Source organism: Zingiber officinale, chromosome 8A, assembly GCF_018446385.1.
Source record: "Zingiber officinale cultivar Zhangliang chromosome 8A, Zo_v1.1, whole genome shotgun sequence".
NCBI lineage: Eukaryota > Viridiplantae > Streptophyta > Magnoliopsida > Zingiberales > Zingiberaceae > Zingiber > Zingiber officinale.
Genome location: NC_056000.1, coordinates 48,670,481 through 48,695,042, shown reverse-complemented (window position 1 = coordinate 48,695,042; position 24,562 = coordinate 48,670,481). Strand labels below are relative to the sequence as shown.

The following is a 24,562-nucleotide window of genomic DNA, read 5'->3' as shown; positions in this document are numbered from 1 at the left end:
ACTACCGTCGATTAACTGCTACAACATGTAATGAGTAATGGTTATTATCATTTTAAAATAATTTATTTTTTTTATTGTATTTATATTTATATTTCATTAGATATAAAATTAGATATTTAAATAATTGACAAATCGTCGAAAATCTAATAAAAAAATCATCGGATATAAGACCGAATGTAAATCCTGATATTATATTAACTAATCTATTAGGATTGGATAATTTTTTATTCTAATTATCAAACTATAATATCAACTAATCTATTAGGATTGGATAATTTTTTATTCTAATAATCAAACTAATCCGATCTGTAATCATCCTAATCAGTAACGTATTCATATTACACCCTGTTTGGAAATAACTTAAGTCATAGAATTGAATTGAATTCCATTATGAATTGAATTTCATAAGGAATTGAATTCAATTCTCATGTTTGGAATTAATTGCAACTTAAGTTATGGAATTCTTATGTTTTATCATTTTATCCTTCTCTTTTTTTTCTTTTTTTTTTTTTTACAAAGAAGAGAGAATGAGGACACAATGGACATAATATGGAGAATTGAATTCCCTATCTAAATCACACATAAAGAGGTGTGATTTACTTTTACCTTGTTTGATGAAATTGAAATTGAATTCCATATCAATTCTTAGCTAAAAAATCATTCCAAAATATGAAATTCAATTCCAATTCTAAAAGGAATTGAATTCCATATTAAAATTCCTGAGCAACTGTTGACTCAACTCCTTAAGCAATCCCCATGGAAAGTTGAAACAAAACACGGTTTAATTTAAATAATTGATTATTCCTAAGTAAAATTTAAAAAATAATAATAATAATATTTATAATTGATTTTGTAATTGAAGATTAATTAGTAAAATATTAAATAAATTATTCATTAAAATCTTCAAACAAATAAATTTTCCTAAATTGAATTAGTTAACATTTGATTATATTTTATTTCTCATAATCATAATTATATGATTATCTAATAATCACATAACTAAGATAATCATAATTATATGATTATCTAATAATTAGATAACTAAGAGTATACATGATAACTTAACCAAACACACCATAAGAAATATCCATTACTGAAAATGCCAACTGATGTCCTAACTTGTGTATATATTGCTGGTAGAGGTAGCACGTAGTTCCATGAAACGCATTTGTAGTACTTATCGGTTCATACTCCAAATAACAAACAAGGAATCCTGACCTGATCATTCTAACAATTATCCTATTGAGAATCTACAACAGCATAGTTTGTTTCATACAAGCTAAAGACAACCATGGAATCAGTCTTGTTTTGTTTGATTCAACTCCTGGGGAGATCCGGGTGTCAAAAAGGAGCAGCTTATGCAACAGAATCGCTAACCACTTCCGTGTATTCCGCTAGGCATAAATTCTTGGTTATTCAGTTCTTCCTCGATAGACACCTCGACAAAGCAAATTGGGCATGCCTGTCTCACAGAAAATTAATCAGAGAGCAGTGGGGGAACAAAGTATTCGTTGAAGAGGAGCTTTCTCGCATGTGTACTGACCTTGTTTATACGAAGCCATTTTGTCACACAGGCAGAATGGTAAGCATGTTTGCATGGAAGTGTTGTTTGTCGATCACCTCTCTTGTATTTCATCTGGCATACAACACATCTGATACAACACAAATTAGATACGTCGGCAGATATTTCATATGACCGATAAGATGCATATACAAATATATACACAAACACAGGACGCACATGTAGGACTCCTGTAATCAAAGAACTGGCATACTAAAACCTTTGAAAATTTTCAATTATGGCATGCACTCGTAACCCAACCAATATACGTGGTGAATAGCCTAGAGTGAAATGGTATAACCTTGCTTAATTAGTTGCCAGAGACTAAGAAAAACATTTCCAATGTCATATTGCCATTCATTATCATAAGTTTACACTGTCGCTTCAGGCCAAAATCAATAGACTAAACTGAAGAAAAAAAGCTCAGCATATTTAATTTAATGATGATAAATTGATAGAAGACACAATATTTATTATGGGAACTTGAATAAACAGTACTTACCTCTCTCGTGCTTTCTTTCTAGAAAATAATCTACTTTTATACTTTGTGACAGGAAGCGAAGCAATTTGTTCTTGAGTGAGACCTCGGCTTTGTGTTCCAATTGCCTCACCCAACTCCAGCAATTCCTGAATAAGAGGCAAAATTGCAATAAGTAAATTGTAAGATTGCAACATGATAAGTTTGCTGCTGGCGTTAAATAAGAATCAGATCCATGATATTTTTTTCACATACCAGAATATTGTGCCAATGTGGAAATTTAGTCTTAGTTTTAGTTTCTTTTTCCACTTTACAAAGAACCATCAAGAGAAAATCAAAGCCTATTTCAAAACCAAGGGGATGTATATAAAGTTGAATAGGAGGATACTTAGAAGTATGGGTATCTGGGGACTACATAAGAGGTGTGGAGGTCATTCAAAGAATACAGAAGTTGGTCCAAGTGTAAGCCATTGGAACATATTTGATCGCCAGCTAAATAATTTATCCACACAGCCTCGAACCAGCTTCCTCTGCTTGACAAGAAGTTGAAATATTCCATCCTCTCCTGCTCGTGGGGGCCGACAGATTCATCTTTAGAATATTTGGCTGATGTACATCTCATGGTTATCTTACACAGGAGTGTTGGATGGTATCCATTATCCAGAAGGTCAATCTCTAGTCGATAGGTTGAATTTCAGTGCAAGCACAAAGCTAGGATCAAGTAGAAGACCTCATAGGTGCCTACCAAAGAAAAGTGCCATCTCTCTGATCATGGCTGGGACGAATTGGCCAGATCATACAATGTTTAACATTAATACAAATAGGAGTTCAATATAATGATAATAATCTTTAAAAATAATATGAATATATAATTCATAGCAATATAGCTTTGTATTATATTGATAGAACTTGTAAATATTGTCAATCTCATAAATATATTGATACATAAACATTAATACCGCTTCTAATTGTCATCGTCATCGTCATTCAATCACTACTCCAATTATTCAAGTCAGTTAAATGAATTTTATCCTTTTTATTGAGCTATATGCATAGCTTAACATTAGTAAATTAAAATTAATTAAATCATTTTTATCGCATTTACAAATATTTTCTCCATTAACCTTCCACTCTTCAATTACACCTTCCCTGCCAACACATTTTATTCTTCTATTAGATGCCTTTGAATATGTCTCATGCCATCACAATCAATCTTCTCATTTTATTGACAATTGGTGCTACACCTTATAATGAATACTAATTCAAAGTATAACAAAATATTAGGACATCTAGCGTGTTTATGAAAAATTTAAGCATCTGCAGCGGCTCTATTTTATCCAATTAATTTAATGACTGTCTATTTTAGATGAGACATAAGCTAGGTAGAAGCATTTGATCCCATCAAGTATTTTGAAGCAGAGTTGCTTCAACATATAGATGCCTTGGATTAAATTGCATCTTTTTATTCTAAATTTATAACAGGGGAAAAAAATATGAACAAATAACACACAGATGGAGATTACCTTGTCCAGGAGTCAAAAATAGAAACAAACATTAATCTTTCACATTCAAATTTTATTTCACTGAATAACATTCACACAGAATCTTCAAAGATAATTAAAATGGAGCATGTGCGCCAACTACTACTTAGATTCCAGAAGACAAAATCATCAAGGGATGTAAGAAATTAAATACAAACCTCATATGTCATATTATCAGGGTCAACATTGTCTTGCCAAAAAACCTACCACAAATTAAGAGAAAAAATAAGTAACCTAAGATGCAAAAAGCAATGCTGACAAGTGAATAATTTGCATCGACCAGAATATTGATACACAAACATAATGTGAAGAAATGCAAAGTCAAATTCAGATTGTGTATTAACCAATTCTTCAGAGGCAATAAGAATGGAACAGATATAGACAAGGAAATACTAATGAAATGGATCAAGAAATAAACCTGATGCCGGGAAGAAAAGGTAACAGAGATTTCTGGGAGCAAACAAAATTTTGTACTAGAGAAAGTATAGAAAACCAAATCATTTTATTTGGTCAGCCAAGTACTCTCATTAGAATAGGGAATCAATTTATACACAGTGTGCTTATAATTTTTGGGTATTGCCAGATTCACCATTTATTCTTCTAAGCATACCACTGTGTCTATCTCAAGAATTGTGACTACACTATGTGAGGATCTGAACGGATTGTAGAAAGAATGCATTCACATATGAAGTTTACAAACTTTGATGACTAACAGCTGTAACATGTACACCAAACACTAACGTTCGGTATCAACTGGATCGGAAGCTCATATACCTAAAGATGGCCTAATTACAACCAGTAAGAGATATGATGAGAGATTAGTTTAGCATCAAAAAATGATGGGGCTAAAAAGGCATCCTTAGATGGTACTAGTATCTGCATCATTAAATAAAAATCATTTTTCATAAAACTAAAAACAGTGCATCTAATCAAGCGATCTTCTAATCAATATGGTGGTTGAATGTCGGAGATTAAAAAAAGACAATAATAAAACATTTAGTCAAAAAACATCTGGTAATTCTGTTATAGAGTGCAATTTTGGATCATGAAAATGGTTAGCAACTTTACAATATATGGTCAAAGAGAAATAATTCAGATATACAAGATAACAAAATTAAATCTCACCTTCATCCTGTCATACTTAATTTTTTAGTACTGAGTGTTAAGTAGCAGGACGATGATACATCATCTTTTAACTGATATCTGAAAGGCAACCCCAATAGCACTTACCTAACCAACAAATTTTAGTAGCTTTTCATGATTTTAACATGTCATTCCTCTTATAACTAAAAATGGCATTAACATATCATTATTGTCAGATGAGATATTGAGGATAAATTCAACTAGTTCTATTGAGAAGTATCACATTGTCCTCTTTTATTTATCAAAACCAATCTATTCCAAAATTAAATACGTCTTCCATTCTTCATTGCCACATTCTTTCAGCTTATTATTTCAGTGTAAATGAGAGGAGCAAGTTTACAATACTTGTTTTTTCAATGGAATCCATGCCCAATGCATCAGAGCCATCTACGTACATTAACCCTCGACGAGTTAAAGCAAACGAGACTACAAGGAGTTCCATGCAAATTTGGCAACAAATTAGGATTTTCCTGTAACTATATTCCAACAAAGATCAAGTCGAAGGAATGCATCAATCAGGTTAAGAACGATAAGGCAATTAAATTTTTCTTTGGTTAAGAAAGATAAGATACAACCAAAAATCTAATATTGAAAAAGTAGCGCTACAAGCACGAAAATGCATAAAGGAGCCATAAAGTATTTAATGCTCATCGAATTTATTTCAACAGCTTATATTTCCGATCAATCTGTTTATGTAGTTATACAACAAGCATTCAGGAGAACATACAGGAGCAGAGATACTTGAAAAAATAATAACTAATTATGTGACTGTATTTTGTATTAATAAATTGTTGACAATTTTAGTGGATGCATGTGGAAGCACTTTGCACCTGAGAACCAATTCCATTTTGTTGTACTTGAACACCTGAAAATAAACAAAGGAAAAAATATTAATTTCTAGCAACAAAAAAAAATTCGGAAAGAAAATAAAAATATAGCATTGGCATCGTTAAAAAGAAAGATTCTAGTATAATACCTAATGACTAAATATTTGATAAGGAACTAAATTGTTGAATCACATACAACTATAATTTCAGGTATATTACTCTTTTGTCAAGATGGAGGCAAGAGTGATGTTCATTTCATTATACAAAATAGAAATCTGATAAACAAATAAGATCAATTAAGATATTTGACAAAAATACTAAAGAGGAAATCTTAGTGTGACGGTTGGGATAGTTGATGATGTGACACTATGACTAAAATTGAAGACCATCATCAAATTGACTTTGGCTGAGTCAACCTAATCTTTAGTCTTCTTCCTTAACTAAAACTAATTTGTGAAAAACATTTTCATGGGAAATAAGTTTCCGATGTTTGGCCCAATTAAACAATAGCCTATTTGAAAAGTGTTCTCTATCCGGACCATACCAACACACCTAGCCTAGTCAAACCCACTTGGATCACATGGCCCATCTTGCCATACTAGACCAACCCAACCAACCATTAGACCAACCACCCAACACAATTGGCCAGCCTAGGCCGCCCTGCTAACTTGCGAATCTAAACCTACCAACCCACCCTGCCCACCAACTAACTTAGCTTACCAACCCATTGATTCTAATTAGAGTCTAACGAACCTGCTTAGCTTGCCTAGACTACCCTTCCCACCTAAGAGTAGGATGGCAATTTCACCCGAATCCGATGGATAATCCGACATCCGACCCGAATGGAGGAGGATATGGAGGGAATTTTTATACCCAAATATAGTAAATGGGTATTCGGGTATGGGTATTTCGGGTATGGGTATGGAGACGGATGTGGTAAAATCCTACCCATACCCTACCCGATATATATATATATATATTTATTTATTTATTTATTTATAAGCCTTATTTTTTATTGGGAAAGAAAAAACTTTAGCCCATTTTCCGTCTTAGAAAAAAAAACTTAGTTTATCTCTTTATCCTGTTATCAACATGCATCTCATCTTCTTTTCTATGGAAAATGTTCACTCGATCGAAGGAGCGCGAGACGAGGAAGAGCTGACAAGTACATTGATTTTTTTTTTAAATGAGAATGGTAGGGAATAATAGGATGATGGGTAGGATATGGGTACCTGAAACTCCGACGGGTATGGGGATGGGTATGAAAGTTAAATACCCGATGGGTATGGGTATAGATATAATAAATGGGGATGGGTACGGAGGATATGAAATCCTACCCAAATCCTACCCATTGTCATCCCTACCTAAGACACTTGGTTCATCAAGTCCAATCAGAGAGACCAAATACCTAGATGTGATTGAAACTCTCTGCTTGATCAACCTGCTTACTCCGCCTAGCCTAGTCGATCTGCCTTATCTAGATCGATCGATCGATCTACTTAGATGAGGGAAGAAGTGGAGGGTAGAGAAGGGTTGACAAATAGAGTGAAAGTTAGCAAATGGGTGGGAAAATAAGTTTCGCTCTAATTCAAAGGAAGACTTTTTTCCTAAAATAAAATGCCTACATTTTTCATTGACCAAATCGTTGACTACAATGTTCCATGGCACCAAACACTAGAAAACCAGGGAAAACATTTCCTACAAAATATTTTCTACAAAACAAACAAAGCGAGGAATTATGAGAGATCGCAAAAAAGAGATATCATGATTTCAATATCTACTTTTTGCCAATGAGTTATAGTGGAGAGAGACCAAGAATCTGACCTACAAGGTGATGCTTGAGTTAAGGCTGATAATAATTTAGCATCCACTCAAGCAAGGATAAATATGATAGTGGAAGAGTCATAATGACTAATTTACGTTTGAGATTGCAAGTGATCAAGAGATTAATAAAAGTGATCTAGAGGAAAGTAAATTAGAATTTACTCTGAGAGAGAAGATATGCCAAATGAAAACTGTGTACGTGGGTAAGAAGTAGAATCTATCCTCCACTTCAAAGGAAGAGAGATGTTAACATCTACTTGAGAAATGCCAAATGAGGACTCTATTTCCAATTATTTCACTAGGAAGGAGTGAAAGGAGATACAAACTGAAACATGTCATAGACTTCAAGAGAAAAGAACTATTAAAAGAAATGGACAATGTCTAGCCTTATCTTAAATCACGTAGATAGTGATATATAGCATTAGGAGGAAAAAAACTGCAAGCAGAAATTAAAATAAAAAACTTAGCCATAGTATAACCTGAGGTAAAAAGTAAAAAAGGAAGACTTCGGTCAAAAATAATGAAGACTGAAGAATGTTGTCTTATTTTTAAAAAATAAAAATACACAGTTTTTAGTTATCTTATTTCCCCTTTTTGGAAATGCATCGCTCTATTTTTGGGGGATTCGATATGAGCCTTATTTGGGCCTTGCTTGGAGGGGGAAACAGACCCTGGGCTTAGCTTGAGGAAGGGGAAAAATCTTGGCCCAAATAGAGAAGTGTAGCCATTGAAATGTTGGTGAAAACATGTACATATCAATCACAAAGGTGAAGATAGAGACAGATCTTTGTCGTGGAGATTGAAGACTTACCACAGATGCGAAGACATCAACACCATCCCATGCAATGTCATAGACCTCTTTGTCTTGGGTGATGAGCCAGGACTCAATGGAGGAGGTATTAAAACAATGGAACTCATTGTCAATACGGTTAAAGGACCTAAGGGATTACCGAACTTGGAGAATCCATTGATGTTAAGAACCATGAGGTCACAGGCTAGTGCTAGAGTATGACATTACTTGTGAAGGCAGCAAAGTAGGTGCATAATGACATCAAGGTGTTGACGTGAGGGTAGCTAACCAAGGAGGCTGGAAATGCCAATTTGAAGATGCATATCAAGTCAAAGGAGGAATGACAAGTAAGATCACCTGACAAGAGAACTGGAAAGTAGCAGAAGTTGTAGATTGTAAGATGTTATTATGGTTTCAACCAAATCTAGAGAATGAAGCTCCTCAAAGATTAAAAAAAAAAACTAAACAACTATTCAGTCTAACAAATAACAAATTAAATCAAAATTTCATGCAAATGGAAATTTATGCAATCTCCAAAAGTTGGGAAGGGAAAAATTACAAGATTGCTTCTCTTCCCATTGATTGAGCCATTGAGCTCCTAACCTCCTAGTTTATCTTTAAATCTTATCAAATTCAAAGGCATGGTAGGTACCACAATCATGAGTTTGATACTCATGTCTCACTCTACTTACTTTCATGTAATTTCTGTCTTTTCTCTCTATGAGTGCTACTCTGCTTTCATGTGTTCCTGTCATGACCTAAGCCTAATTGGGATCGCTTGTGATAAGAATATATCCTTTGCTTGCAAGATAATACATAACTCAATTAGATAGTTTCCTCAAGTTTAAGCATTCGAAAAATGGTAGCTCAATGTGTTGAGTATATTGGTTGCTTTCATTGCTAAAATGGAGATAAGAACCTCTCTTGGTTTACATGGTATATAAAGTTATAACCTCAATTAGCCATTACATCATTCATATGTTTGGCTTTAACATTTTTTTCATCAAAGCACTTAGTATATGAAGGAAAGTAATACGAAAGTAATTACTCACGTTCCTCGGATCCAAAATTTCTATTTGCATAAGAAAATTCATTTCCAAATCGAGATTGCCATGCTGAATTGAGGTTGTTTGAAACTGCAGAGTTCTCCGATGCTCTTCTAGCCTCATCCAATCTTTGTGTATAGTCATTAACCTCATAAGTGTGGCTATAGTCATAATAGGAGCCAGCAGAAGAGCCAGAAAATCCATATTTATATGGATTTATGTACATAGACCAGTAAGTATTCCCCTGCAATATAAACCACACATACAGTTTCTCAAATTGAAATTTATAGATATTTGATGAATGGAGATTTCAGATTCTTCTATAAATCACAGTTCAATAAGCTATGTCTCAAACAGTCATACTTGCTGATTAAATGTTCGGATGAATGTTGCATAGGCATCAAAAAGAAAGGTTCAAATATATTTATTATCTGTAAGGTAGAATTGTGCAATGCATAGTTATAAATCAGAAGAGTCAGTAGAAGCAGTGAAGCACTATGGCAAGTATTAAGGAACTCATTACTCAGTTATACATATAAATTCATAGGCATGAAGAGAGAATAAAATCCTAAAGATTACCTGTTCATGCAAAGCTTCCGCAAAGGTAGCATCAGCCTGGGCATATGTTAGCCCTTCAAACAAATCCATAAAACTTTCTGTTACAGTGTAAGGAAAACCAGCATTTATATAATGAATATCCTCCATATGCTGATTACCATGTATTACTCTTGGCGTACAATCAACCACACTAACCAAAAAAGATATGCAAAAAAGAATAAGAACATTAAAAAAAAAATGGTGAAGAACAAATTTAACACTAAAATAAAATGTAACATAGTAAACATGAGCTTTTCAGAAAGAGATCAATCGATGCATTTATATTTTTAACAAAAATTAATACCAACTTTTAATACAAGAAGCTAAAGAAAAAGACTGCAATCAAGATCAAGCGTCTACTAAGGAAACAAGTGGTATTCTAGTTCAAGAAACGCCTGACCAAATAAAGCAAAAACATATTTCCAAGTTAGCGCTGCCTCTTTTCAGCATCCAGCACTTTATTTAAACGCATATTAGTTGAGCTAACTTGATCAGAACCATGTTTCGAGTAGGACCTAATGTCCGTCAACAGAATCCCAAGCAAATCCAACGAACGCGACTCACCGACATTCCACATTGTCTACCGAACCTTGGGAATCTCATTCTACATCGAGATCAAGGGCGATAACCAAAAAAAAAACAGATCAGTTTCATGGGAAAGAAGAAAAGGTTCCTGTAGCCATCTATTCAAGAAAAATAAACAATATCACGACAACCATGAAGGGGGAAGCGAGCACCCGCACCTCAGTCCAAAGCGATCGCCTCAAATGAAGGTCGAGGAACCAAACGACGAAGGAAGAAGACTGGAGAAGCAGGTAGAACGGCAATGGCGATGGATTTAGAAGAATATCCGTAACGAAGAAGAGAGAAGGGTTTGGTCGTCGGGGGCTCATTCACCCCTCCGTCCTTTTTCTTTCCTCTCTCTCACGCTCGCTATGCAGCAATTTGGTCTCCTCACTTTCTCTCTCCGAAAGTAAATTTATTCGTGTGTAAATTTTATTTTTGTCCCGGGAAAATAAAAAATCGCTTCAATTTTTCAAATTCCACCCGGGATTTTGAGTGATAAAAATATTTCTCAAAGTGGAAAATGTTGATGTATTGGATTTGACAACGAATTTGATTTCAATAAGCTTGACTATGGCTCAAGTGTTAAATTTCATGTATTTATTTTTTAAATGATTTCTTATAATAAAATTTAAATTGTGAATTTATTGCTAAAGTTTGTATATTTTGGACATAGGACCTATAGGATCGAATGTGTATATGGCGTAGTGTACCTAGAATTGCTAGATAAATAAAAATAAATTTGTTTAGGATAAAATTTGTTAAATTATCTAAGTATAAGTGATTTACTTAATCACCTTTTCTATAATTAAAACACAACTTTAAAAAAAATATAATTAAAATACAACTTTAAAAAAAAGAAATAGTTAGTTCTTCCAATAAAAAACCAAAGAAATTAAGGTTCAAATTTTAATTACGGCATGGGAAATTTTTTCCACTAGGTATAATAAGTCTCCATGAGTACTTCTCGATTCGTGTTCACGATTAGTCAATTTGAATAGTTGATGATCCGATGATAAGAAGGGGTTCCCGCCCCGAGGAGGGTCAATGACATGTGGAAGATCAAAGTCAAGGTGATCAACGCCCTGGGAGTTTGTCCGATCGAGCGACCCACCTCCTCGATCGGAACGGGGCGTACCTGACCCGGCACTACGACAGCTCGGACAAATACCGAGCTTTCGACACTCAAAAGGCTCAAGTATGGAGGAATAGAGACCAAGCAGTCGTCCCGCTCAACCGAACAGTGGGCACATCCCCAACCAAGTAGGTATGGCTCCCTCGCTCGACAGGACTGAGCCAAGATAGTAGGCCATTGGCCGAGTGGGCATCTCGCTCACCCCGGTCGTGATATCAGCCGGACGGCAGGCTGGCCGGGTCGCTCCCCCGCTCGGCCCAGTAACGGACAAAAGGAGCGGCTAGTGATATCCTTCGAGGGACTCGCGCTACTGCTAGACGGCGTGGTCGGCGGCATGGTCAGACAGAGAATCGTATGGTGAAAGCTTCCACTGTCACGTCAGGGATATGCTTGGGATGTTAAGGTATGGCGTCAGACGCACTTTTCTGACTCATCCTTTCCAGGTATGCTATGAGAAGCGTGCACGGCTTGGGAAGCATGCACGTGCCTCTCGGGAGCCCTATATAAGGACCCCCAGACTTCGACGGAGGTATGTTCGCGACTATTATAGCCACAGTTACGCTGCTGTTCTTTTCTACTCTCTACTTCATTCGTTTGCTGTCGGTGACTGACTTGAGCATCGGAGGGTCATTGCCGGAGAACCCTACCCTGGCTCGGCACTAACGACTTGTGGTTGCAGACTTAGCTCGTTGGAGGTCCACGTCGTCTTCAGTCTATATGCAGTCAACGTGAGCGTCATCTCCCCAGCGTCCGTCGACTCAACTCTCAGACAGGATCAAATTTGGCGCCGTCTGTGGGAACGCACCTGAACCCGAGCCGAGAAGATAGGATCGATATATATTACATGTACAGGATCAAATTTTCGATCTAGATTACATGTACATTCCCTCGTGGAATATAAGATCGATATATGTAAAATTCTATTTTTATCGCGGGATCGGATTCTTGTAAGGCGTGGTACTTTTGGAGCACCAGAGGCGCAGCGGAATAAGAAGCAAGATGGATGCGACAACTCGACCCGATGGCGGTGGCTAAAGATAGCAGCAGTTAGGGTTGGAGCACATGGAGGACAGTAACAGGAAAAGGTCATAATAGTTGGAAAATAATTTCCACATTTATTGCTTTATTTACTGTGATGTGTGTGTATGCATGTGATGTATGCTAGGATAACTTAAAATTCCTCACTTTAAATAACTAAGTGGGAGAGAGATTTATTTTAATAAATTCCACGGTCTCCATTACTGGTTTGTAAGTGATGCAAACAAACTTTCGCGTTGGCTCTGAGTGCATTCCTCCATATCGAATGAGTTTGTTTGCGGATCACTAAATCAAACTTCCATTTAGGATGACTATAGGAAATTAATTAAGAGTGTGTGATCTTCCCCATCGGAAGGGGCATAATCTTATTAATGGACTTAGTGTCAAGTAATGGTATACACTTAGGCACGTCTAATAGTATCCTCCCCATCGGAATCACTGCTATTATTTGTGTGACAGAAGAAAACCAACTATTAATTTGTCATAAAGATAGGTTGACAAGATAATAAAATTAAAACCCCCTCTTACAAATGTTGAGATTTTGTATACACTATCGCGGTATACAAAAATTCATGATGTATGAGGTAATTTTATTTGTCAGTTTGACAAGGAAATAAAATTAATGGGAAAAAACCCTCTAACAAATGTTTGATTTTGTATACGTCCACACTATGGTGGCATACAAAATTCACGGTGTTTGAGGAAATTTTATTTGTCATAAAAACTTATTGACAAGATAATTAATGAGTAAAACCCTCCTCTTACAAATGTTAAATTTTGTATACGTCCATACTATCGTGACATGCAAAATTCACGGTGTTTGAGATGTTGATGAATTTAAATAATATTGTTTGAGGAATCAATGTTATTTTAAATTCAAAAGTTTTGACCAAATATTTGATCAAAGATAGATCAACTATTAATTTTATTCGTCATAAAGTAAAGTTAACGAGATAATAAAATTAACTGATAAAATCTCTTTTTTGATTTTGTATACGTCCACACTATTGTGGCATACAAAATTCATGGGGATTTTAAGGTATTGGTCTTGACCAAATATTTTTGTGATTCTTAGGATTTAAAATATTTGTCAATCCCCTAGTTGTTATACTATAGAATAGACTTAGTAGTCTCAATTATAATGATTGAAAATAAGACTTGGACATTTAGGTAGACTGTCCTCTTAAAACTAAGAACAAAAGAAGTGTATTTCATTCATTAGTTAATACATGATTAGTGGTGTTATCTACCGGTACCTGGTGTGTAGATACAGGAGCCACTGATCATGTCTGTAATTTATTGCAGAGGTTCCAAGAAACCCGATAACTATATGAAAGGGAAGTCACCATCTACATGGGCATTGCTGTAAAAGTGGTAACTGTTGCAGTGGGAGATGTTTATCCTATGATAGGAATAAAATATAGATTTTAAAAATTGTCTTTACGTACTAAGTTTATAAAAGACCTGATTGTAGTTTCTAAACTATTAAAGAATAGATATTGTGTCTATTTTGATAACAAAGTTGTTATCAAGAAAATATGAAAGATATCTGTTCTGGTTCGTTGGTTGACAATTTATAAATCCAATAACTCCTACAATGCAATAAATGGAAATTAGTAACACATCTTCTAACTTTAATAAGAGAAAACAATCTTCGAAAATGAACCAATCACATCCTTGGCAGTCTAAGACTAGGTTGTATTAACTTGAGTAAGATTCAAAGGATAATAATCAATGAACTCTTGGGTTCATTAGTAGTGAAAATCTTTCCAACCTGAGAGTTTTACTTGGAAGGAAAAATAACCGAGAAGCTTTTAAGTCTAAGGGATATGGAACCAAAGATATAATGGAATTGGTTCATTCTGATTTGTATGGTCCTATGACTATCCAGACAAGAGGTAGTTTTGAATATTTCGTCTATTTTTATAGACAACTATTCGAGACACAAATAGATTTACTTGATACACCGTAAGTCTAAGTGCTTTGATTAGTTCAAAGAGTACGAGACTGATGCAGAAAAATGTCAAAGTAAAAATATCGAGACACTATGTTGAGATCGTAGTAGCAAATACCTCTTAGGAGAATTTAGGAGTCACTTATCAGAAGTACAGATTCAATCCCAACTAACTGCACTTGGTACATTCCAACAGAATGGTGTAGTAGAAAGAAGGTATAAGGCTCTTATGGAATAATTAGATCGATGATGAGTTATTTAAAAAACTACCAAATTCATTTTAAGGATATACACTGGAAACGAAAGTGAACATAGTACCTTCTAAGTCAGAACTCTCTACTCCCACAGAATTACAGAATGGGAGTAAGCCTAGTCTGAAGTATATTCGGATTTGGGTGGTCTAGCACGTGAGAGACACTGGAAAATTGGACATGAGTTCACTTGTTTGTGAGTTATCCTAGAAAAACGAAAAGAAATTTGTAGTCCTTAAAATCGGAAGGTCATTGTTGGCACTAATGCTCGATTTGAGAAAAGGACTATACTATAAACCACAAGCCCATGAGTAAAAATTGTTCTTAAGGAAATTAAAGGACACGTCTAACCTAGTACCAACTGTACAAGATGAAATATCACAAGAAATTGCAACACGTATCACAAATGATACACACTTGTAGAAAGTACCTCGTCGTAGTGGGAGGGTTGTTAGGCAACCTAAAAAGATTCATGTTTTGGGAGAGTCTTTGGATTCGATCCCTGGAGGACATGAACCTGATCTCCGGACATATGACGAAGCACTCCAAGATAAAGATGCAGCATCTTTGTAAAGAATACAGAATTAGAATATATGTATTCTAATAGAGTCTAGAAGCTTATAAAATCATCAAATGGTGTAAAAGTCATTGGGTAAAAATAAGTCTACAATAGAAAAAGAGGGATAGACAGGAAGGTATAAACTTTCAAAGCAAGGCTTGTTGAAAAAGAAAACTTTTTTACCGATAGTCATGCTTAAGTCTACCCGGATTCTTTTATCTATGAGATCTAGCAAGTGAATGTCAAGATAGCTTTCCTTAATGGAAGTCTTGAAGAAAACATCCATATAAAGTAACCAAAAGGGTTTATTGCAAAGAGCAAAGAGCATTTTGTGTATAAGCTCAAACAATCTATGGACTGAAGTAAAGCTTCAAGGTCTTGGTACATCCGGTTTAATAAAGTAATCCAGACCTATGGATTTATTTTATAACCGAATGAGTTTTGTGTATACAAGAAATGTGATGGAAATGTGGTAGTATTTCTTGTACTATACGTAGATAACATTTTTAGTAGTTGGAAACAATATCAAAGTGTTGTCAGAAGTAAGGGTATGGTTGTCCAAACAATTCGATATGAAGGATTTAGGAGAATGCATATATTCTTGGGATCAAAGGGATCGCAAGAAAAAAATATATTTTACTTATCCCAAGCTTCATATATTGAAACAATCATTGCTCGTTTTAGCATACAGAACTCTAATAAAAGGTTTCGTACCTTTTAGGCATAGAGTAGCTTTATCTAAAAAGATGTCTCCGAAGACATCAAAGTAGATAGAGGAAATGAAGACAGTTCCTTATCCTTCGGCTGTCGGAAGCATAATGTATGCTATGCACGATATCATAAATCTGTTTTGTCGAGGGCATAGTTAGCAGATATCTAAGTAACCCTGGACAAGGACATTAGACTGCAGTAAAACATATATTAAAGTACTTTAGAGGCACTAGAGATTATATGCTAGCTTACAAGGCAGATAATTTAGTCCCTGTGGGTTGCATGGATTTTAACATCCAATCGGATAGGGACAATAGTAAGTCAACCTCAGAGTTTTGTGTTTGCTTTAGGAGGTAAAGTCATAACTATGGAAGAGTGATAAGTATAGGTGCTTTTTCGGACTCCACCATAGAAGCTGAGTATATGGTAGCCTCTGAGGTAGCCATAGAAGTTGTATGGCTCAGATACTTCAAGATAGACTTAAATATGATTTCTGGTTTGCCCAAAATAATTTGGTGCAGTAGCAAACTCGAAGAAACCATAAGTCCATAAGGCAAGTAAACACAATAGAGCGCAAGTACTACCCAATACGAGAAATCATATAACGAGGAGAAGTTGTTGTCGCTTAGATTGCATCAAGTGATAACCTGGAAGATCCTTTCACTAAGACCCTTAAGGCAAGAGCTTTTGATGGGCATGTTGAAAGGTTGGGAATCAGATGTATGGCAGTAGATATGGCAGCTTAGTCTTTTAGTATAAGTGGGAGATTATTAGGATGTATACTAAAAGCCTAGCTTTTGGTATAAACATTTATCTAGAAATAAGAATCACATTGGTCAAATATCTACATTTATGATAAATGTAGTTATTCAATTAATTTATATTGTAGATAACATGGTGTGTGGTGTCACACACAGAAGATCATGTTATCGGTTCTTTATAAATTATAAACAGTTGCTCACGACTAAGATGGAAAGGAACAAACCATTGGAATAATCGTAGTATAATTAGGTATGAGTTTATCTTGACTAATAAATTACACTAGTACACTCTATGTGTATTGAGTAGGACCATTTTAGGTAAGTTCTTTTTATACTGACTTGATAAAAAAACTAGACCTTAGTTATTATGGAAATGTGTGCTATTAATCCTAATATAATAACAAGCATATATATTTGATATTTATTTCTTTAATTTATCAATGGGTGAGATTTAGTTTGATAAATCAATAAGCCCGATAAGTTGGGAAATGATATCACTTATAGTGTGTGTTGTTAATTATAGAAGGAAACTGTGTCCTAGTAATCTAGGTTGATAATGTCCCCAAGAGGAGCTCATAAGATTGTCATGTTAAACCCTGTAGATGGACTTAGTCCGATATGACGATAAGATTGAGTAGTACTACTCTTGGACTAAAATATTAATTAAGTGAGTTGTCAGTAACTCATTTAATTAATGGACATTCGACATCTTAAAAATAGGGAGACTAACACACTCATAATAAGAAGGAGCCCAAAATGTAATTTTGGATTTGTGCGGTAGTTCAATAATAATTCTTTAGTGGTATGAATTATTATTGATGAAGTTAAGTTGTGTGTTCGGGACGAACACGGGAAGCTTAATTTCATCGGGAGACCAAAACCAATTCCTCCTCTCGGTCCTTATCGTAGCCTCTTGTATATAGAGATTTATACCCACCATTTACCCACCTTCTTACCCACTCTTTGGTGGCCGGCCAAGCTAGCTTGGAACCCAAGCTAGGGTCGGCCAAGACCCAAAGGTTGAGTCAAGTTGGTGGTCGGCCAATGCTTGGAGTCCAAGCATGATGTGGCCGACCACATCATATTAAAAAGAATTTTATTTATAAATTTTTCTCATGTGGATTCCATGATTTTAAAGGAGAGTTTGAAATTGAAATCTTTCCTTATTTGTAGATTGAAAGGTGGATTTTAATTTTAAGAAAACTTTCTTTTTTAACCATGTTCATGATTTAAAAGAGTGTTTAAAAATTAAATATTCTCTTTTATTAGTTTCTACAAAAGATTAAGAAAAGATTTGATATCTTTCCTTATTTGTAGATTAAAAGAAGATTTTAATTTTTAGAGATAACTTTCCTTTTTGGAAATCATCCATATGTTTAAAAGAAATATTTTAATTTATAAAATTTTCTTTTTATAATCCACCATGAAGGGAAAAATTATTAGAGAATTTTTTTAAAAAAAATTTCAGAGATAAATTAGAAAGTTTTAATTCTTATTATAATTAAAACTCTCCTTATTTATAGTTAAAGAGGTGGCCGACCATTGTAAAAAAATATATATATATTTTTAATTAAAATAATTTTTCTTTTTCATGGCAAAGGAATTAAGGAAATTTTTATTTAAATTTCCTTATTTGCCAAGACCAAGGATTATAAAAGAGGGGGTAGATGACCCTTCATGGCTAAAGACTCTATTCAATTCTTCCTCTCTTTTTCTCCTTGGTGGCCGGCCCTAGCTTCTCTCTCTTCTCTTCTTCTTGTGGCCGGCGACAACCCCTCTTGGAGCTCTTGATGGTGGCCGGTTCTAGCTAGGAGAAGAATGAGAGAAAAGAGGTTTTGTTTCTAGCATCCCTTGGAGTTTGGTGGTGGTGACCGAACCTCATATCTCTTAGAGTTTATGTGGTAGCCAAATCTTGCTTGGAGAAAAAGGTGGCTTAGGTGGATTCTCATCTCGGTAGATCGTTGCTCACACAACGTCCGGGATAAGAAGAGGAATACGGTAGAAAATCAAGAGGTTATTTGCTTACAAAGAAAGGTATAACTAGTAATTGTTTTCCGCATCATACTAGGTTTCTTTGTATAGTTATTTTTGGAAATATCAAACACAAGAGGCATATGATTCTAGAGTTTTCGGATTTGTTTCGAAGTTGTGTTTTTTTCTTTTATTTTTCAAATTTGTGATTCGATTGTTCCTTTTGGTTAAACCTAGAGTTATTTAAGGAAATTAAATATTAGTTTTCCTTAAAAGACTTTGTCTAGACGGTGGTGGTTGCTCGCATATCCAAGAAGGTCATGTGCCTCGCTATGTAGTCCTGGAAGTCAATTTTGAAAATTAATATTTAATGGAATAAATAACATAGATGGATTTGGATCCATAGTGTTAAATTCCGCTTGCGATCCAAATCTAAACCATCAAGAACAGATAAGTTAAATTTAGAATCAATGATATTAAGTTCCGTCTGCGATTCCTAATTTAACTTCTAAAGAACACATTAGGTTATTTAAGGAAAGGTTCGACACTTGTACAAAAAAATTTTATACAATGGAACCGGTACGCTTTCCTAGGACTAACCAACAGGTCGCTCGGTGTGAGCAAGTCATCGGTGGGCAAGTGCAGAATTAGGAATGTAAATGAGCCGAACCGAGCCGAACAGTATTAGGCTCGAGCTCGGCTCGTTTAAGCTATATTCGGGCTCGAGCTCGAATAGAGCTTTTGTCACAAGGCTCGAGCTCGGCTCGTTTTAGAATTATCAAGCTCGCGAACAGTTCGAGCTCGGCTCGTTATTAGCTCGATTATCAAAGTTAACGAGTCTAACTCGTTAAGCGAGCTCGGGCTCATTTTCGGACTCGTTTAGAGCTCGTTTTTGGCTCATTTTAGAGCTCCTTTTTGGCTCATTTTAATGCTCATTTTAAGGCTCGTTTTAGAGCTCGTTTTTTAGCTCGTTTTAGAGCTCATTTTTTGACTCGGTTTAAGACTCACTTTAAGGCTTATTTTTTGACTCACGAGCCTATAAACGAACATGTTCGCGAGCTGAATATCCTTAAGCGCGAGCTCGGCTCGATAAAACTGTCGAGCTCGAAATCGAGCTCGAACTCGAGCTCGGCTCGATAAAATAAACGAACGAACTCGAATGAGCTTTTTATTGAATCGAGCTCCGAATAGCTCGCGAATCGTTTGATTCATTTACATTCCTATGCAGAATGGTGGTGATGGACCGCCGCCCACGCGGCGCCGATTGAGAAGAAGCCGCAGGACCGGAGGTTTGTGCAGGCGGGACGAGGAGAACCGCAGACCGCATGATGCCCCGCCGAGTCGGAGGTAAAGTCGTGAGCTGTTAGGCGACAATGGGATCCGGCGGGAGATCGTCCAAGGAAGGAGTCCGGTCGGAGGAAATGGCTTCAACTGTTTCGGGAGCGCCCGGATATGAAGTGCCTCCCTGCTCGGAAGCTTGCACAACCGAAGTCGCGGAGCGGGAAGGCGCTCCGTCCAACGTATCTTATGCCGAAGACCCCGAGCCCTCAATATGGACGGCGGGTGGCACTTCTGAGACTGGGCGCGGGTCAGCCGCCTCTTCTACATCGGGCGTCCATTCGGCAGTCCCCTGACCCACAGTTGGGATCCCCCCAAGTGTACCTTCCTGTGAGCCGACCGGGGTCAAGCCGAGCCTTTCCATTTCCTTTGCCGCAGCTGCTTCGATCTCAGCTTGCCTGACCTTCATAATACCGGCTGCTCGAGAGCGCATCATGACGTCGGCTGCAAAAGAAGGAAGGAATCAATTAGACTCAAGAGGAAAAGGTCGAGAAATCTCTTACCTAAGCTGCTCGGAAGCTTCGTTCGGATCGGACTCAGCCCGAACATGTACATAACGCCTTCCACAACAGCTTATGGATGTCGAACTTCAGGCCGGCCAGCGTGTTAGCAGGATGGAGGTAGTCTGACCGGGTCTTGTACTTCTTCAAATTTGGTTGAGGGGGAAGCCCGATCTGCCATTTGGTCCGGAAGCTTGGTCGCTCAGGGAATCTCATAAAGATGAAGTACTCCTTTCAGTGTTTGTTGGAAGTGGCCATTTTGTCAAAAAAGACCAGACCGATCCGAGATTAGAAAAGGTAAGTGTCCAACTCGAACTGTTTGGCATAATAGAAGTAGTGGAAGACCTGAGGGGTCAGTGGAATGTTGTGCACTCGGAACAACACTACCACGTCACACAGCAGGCGGAAGGAGTTAGGAACAAGCTGGGCGAGCGAGACACGGAAGTAATTGCAAACCTCGGTTATGATAGGATGGATGGGAAACTGAAGACCGGCCACGAATTGATCTTGGAAGAAATAGACAGTGTCGTTCGACGAGTTATCAGGCCGATCGGAAGAGGAGGCCAGGACTATTTCATGGTCAGGAGGAAGGTCAAAGGTGTTTATGAGGCTCGCCGCGTCGCCTGCGTCGCCCGCGTCGAACCGGGTCTCCATGGTAGTATACCAGAGACCGGAAGCGAGGTCGGACGGCTGAGAAGAGCTCGCCATTGTCGGAAAACGAAAAAGCAGAAGGTTCGACGGGGAAGACAATCAGAAAACAAAGAAAACTGAAAGCTATAGAAGCGGAAAGAACAACGAAAGATCAGACAAGAAGGCGAAGCTTACGGGAAGGGTGAATGCAGTCGCCGCTAAAGGAACATGATGATCGACGGAGCACGAGTCGCTAGAGAGATTGTCGGCGACAAGCGGGGAAGAAACAGCAAAGTGAGCGAGGAGGAGGAAGCGGAGGCTTTATAAAGAATGACTCGGCCGACCGGAGCCGTCCGATCTAGGGCACGGGAATCGGAGCACACATCCAGCCGCTGAATTCAAACCGCCAAATGTCACATCAACAGCTGTCACCTCGGACGTGCGGCGACTGTGGCGACGAGACGTGGCACCCCTCCCACAGGCCGGCATTTAATGAGCGCCATGATTAGGCGTGGGCGCGCGCTCAACCTTAATGTGGGTGATTTGCATGAATTCCGAGGAGATTCGGGTGACGTCAGCATTGACCGCACAGGTCGCGCCCATCCAAAGACGCCAAGGAGAAATTCCTCAATGCAAATCCTCAGGTTGTCGAGTGGCCTAGAAGGTCAGCTCTACGTAGCCTGATCGAGATCCAACCAACATACTGATCGATCGGCCAGTCGATCACTCGATTACTTGTCCAGTCAGTCGGACTTTCAACCTCCTTCGACTAGACTTGAGGGGAAGGCACGTGATCCGACGGTAAGAAGGGGTTCCCGCCTCGAGGTGGGTTAATGACACGTGGAAGGTCAAAGTCAAGGTGGTCAACGCCCCGAGAATTCGTCCGATCGAGCGACCTACCTCCCCGATCGGAACGGGGCGTACCTGACCCGGTACTACGACAGCTCAGACAAATACCAAGCTTTCGACGCTCAAAAGGCTCAAGTATGGAGGAACGGAGACCGAGCGGTCGTCCCACTCGGTCGAACAGCGGACACATCCCCGATAGAGATGTAAATGAGCCGAACCTAGCCGAACAGTATTAGGCTCGAGCTCGACTCGCGAGCCTATAAACGAACATGTTCGCGAGCTCACGAGCCGAATATCCTTAAGCTCGAGCTCGACTCGATAAAACTGTCGAGCTCGAAATTGAGCTCAACCTCGGCTCGATAAGATAAACGAATGAACTCGAACGAGCTTTTTATTGAATCGAGCTCCGAATAACTCGCGAACCGTTTGATTCATTTACATCCCTAATCCCCGACCAAGTAGGTATGGCTCCCTCACTCGACAGGACAGAGCCAAGATAGCAGACCATTGGTCGAGCGGACATCCCACTCGATCCGGTCTCGATATCAACCGGACGGCAGGCTGGCCGAGCGGCTCCCCCGCTCGGCCCAGTAACGGACAAAAGGAATGGCTAGTGACATCCTTCGAGGGACTCGCGCTACTGGCAAACGGCGTGGTCGACAGCATGGTCAGACAGAGAATCGTACGATAGAAGCTTCCACTATCACGCTAGGGATATGCTTGGGTTGTTAAGGTATGGCGTCAGACGCGTTTTTCTGACACATCCTTTCCAGGTATGCTATGACAAGCATGCACACCTTGGGAAACATGCATGTGCCTCTCGAGATCCCTATATTAGAATCCCCAGACTTTGACAGAGATATATTCGTGACTACTGTAGCCACAGTTACGCTGCTGTTCTTTTCTACTCTCTACTTGATTCGTTTGTCACCGGTGACTGACTTGAGCGTCGAAGGGTCATCGTCGGGGAACTCCACCCTGACTCGACACTAACGACTTATGGTCGCATGCTTAGCTCGTTGGAGGTCCTCGTCGTCTTCAGTCTACTTCCAGTCAACGTGAGCGTCATCTCCCTAACGTCCGTCAACTCGACTTTCGGATAGGATCAGTTGAATACCTAGATTACCAAAAAAAAATTAGGATATGATTTCAAAGAATTGGATACATAATGCCGACTAAATAAAAATAGAATAAAATAAAAACTAAGGCATGACTTCTGTGATGGGTCACCCACTACGGTAGGTACAATGGTACTTTTTCAATTTGTTAAACATTTATTTAACAAATTAAGAATTGAAACTCAACATCGGTAAATTAATAGATAATGTTATTTAATAGGCAGTTAACCTAAAAATATTAGGTTGATGGATCACGTCCCCTATGAATACTTTATAATTATCTTAGTGGTCGTTAAAAATTTTTTATAGAATTAGATTAATCATCCTTATAGGATTATCCCCAGCATTAGTCAACATAAATTTTAAAGAATACTTAATATTAATTAAAAAGAACTTCGGCAGATGGTCAATGGCACGATGACTGAATCTCGACGTCAAGGTTCGATTATCCAGCAACATATTTATCAAACGCTTACTGTACTCAAAATCTTGGTGTATTAAACCATCGGGTTACGAGCCAATTTGTCTTGGATTTATTTGATGGGTCAATATAGAACCAAACTATCTATCCTAAAATTAATCCATGGAATTAGGCAGGGTCGACATTTGTTTTTAGACGTAGAGCAAATTTATAAAAAAATCATCAACCTGAACTTTGAATTAATATTTGTTTCTCAATGTTTAAGAGCTATTTTTTTAGTGATTATTTTAATAGAATCTTTAAAATATATTAAAACATATAAATTATTATTTTTATAAATAATTAATTCAAATACTTTAAATCCAATTTAAAAATATGACTTCATAAAGATTTGAATAAATTATACACATACTTGTAAAAGAAAAGGTAATTAAAGAAATTAAAACACATTATAAATTTATAAAAAAAAATAATATTTTTTTAAAAATCCTAAATACCCAACTTTATAAAATATTTCCTTAATCTCTCGCATTCTCAAATGTACTCGATTTCAAAGTCCCACATGACAGACAGCTATTACATTGGACGTTGTCAATTAAAGGTCTGGAGGTAATTTCTGATAACTAAATATTTACTAGATTCCTGCCCTCCCTATACAAATGACTGAGAACAATCGTGTGAGGCACACAGGATCAGTATATAACCTTTTGCCACCCAAACTCGATCTCAAGTAATTTATGAAATCATTCGTTTTAGTTGATATCGTATATCCCGTGTACATTAATTAATTCTAGAAGGATCGATTTAGTCCTATAGAATTTCTCATCAACTACTCGAAGAAATCAACTATAAAAAGAAATCAGAACGTATTTGTAACGAATAATCCATCTGCCCAATATTTTTAAATCAACCGTCAATTAAAAAAAATTATCTATTAATTTGATAGAATTGACTC

General features: G+C 37.2%; 2 protein-coding genes across 6 annotated transcripts in view; both read right to left on the bottom strand.

Moving 5' to 3' along the window:
* Positions 1-1,107: 1,107 nt before the first annotated feature.
* On the bottom strand, positions 1,108-12,245 carry LOC122010782 (E3 ubiquitin-protein ligase BIG BROTHER-like). The gene is made up of 8 exons (XM_042567261.1): positions 12,154-12,245; positions 9,790-9,958; positions 9,217-9,454; positions 5,554-5,588; positions 3,739-3,783; positions 2,064-2,188; positions 1,544-1,652; positions 1,108-1,462 (listed from the first exon to the last, which is right to left on the bottom strand). Exons 1-8 carry the CDS (start codon positions 12,243-12,245, stop codon positions 1,373-1,375), a joined length of 903 nt encoding a protein of 300 aa, XP_042423195.1. The 3' UTR covers positions 1,108-1,372.
* The window catches only part of LOC122008935 (indole-3-pyruvate monooxygenase YUCCA1-like), a 35,569-nt gene continuing 20,835 nt past the window's right edge, over positions 9,829-24,562 (bottom strand). For 3 of the 5 annotated variants that reach the window (XR_006119428.1, XR_006119430.1, XM_042564858.1), the window contains exon 5: positions 9,829-9,958. The gene's annotated coding sequence lies outside the window, so the exon portion shown is untranslated. Of the gene's footprint in view, positions 9,959-22,965; positions 23,186-24,562 lie in introns of those variants that run through there. The other 2 variants (XR_006119429.1, XM_042564859.1) reach the window with 1 other exon arrangement.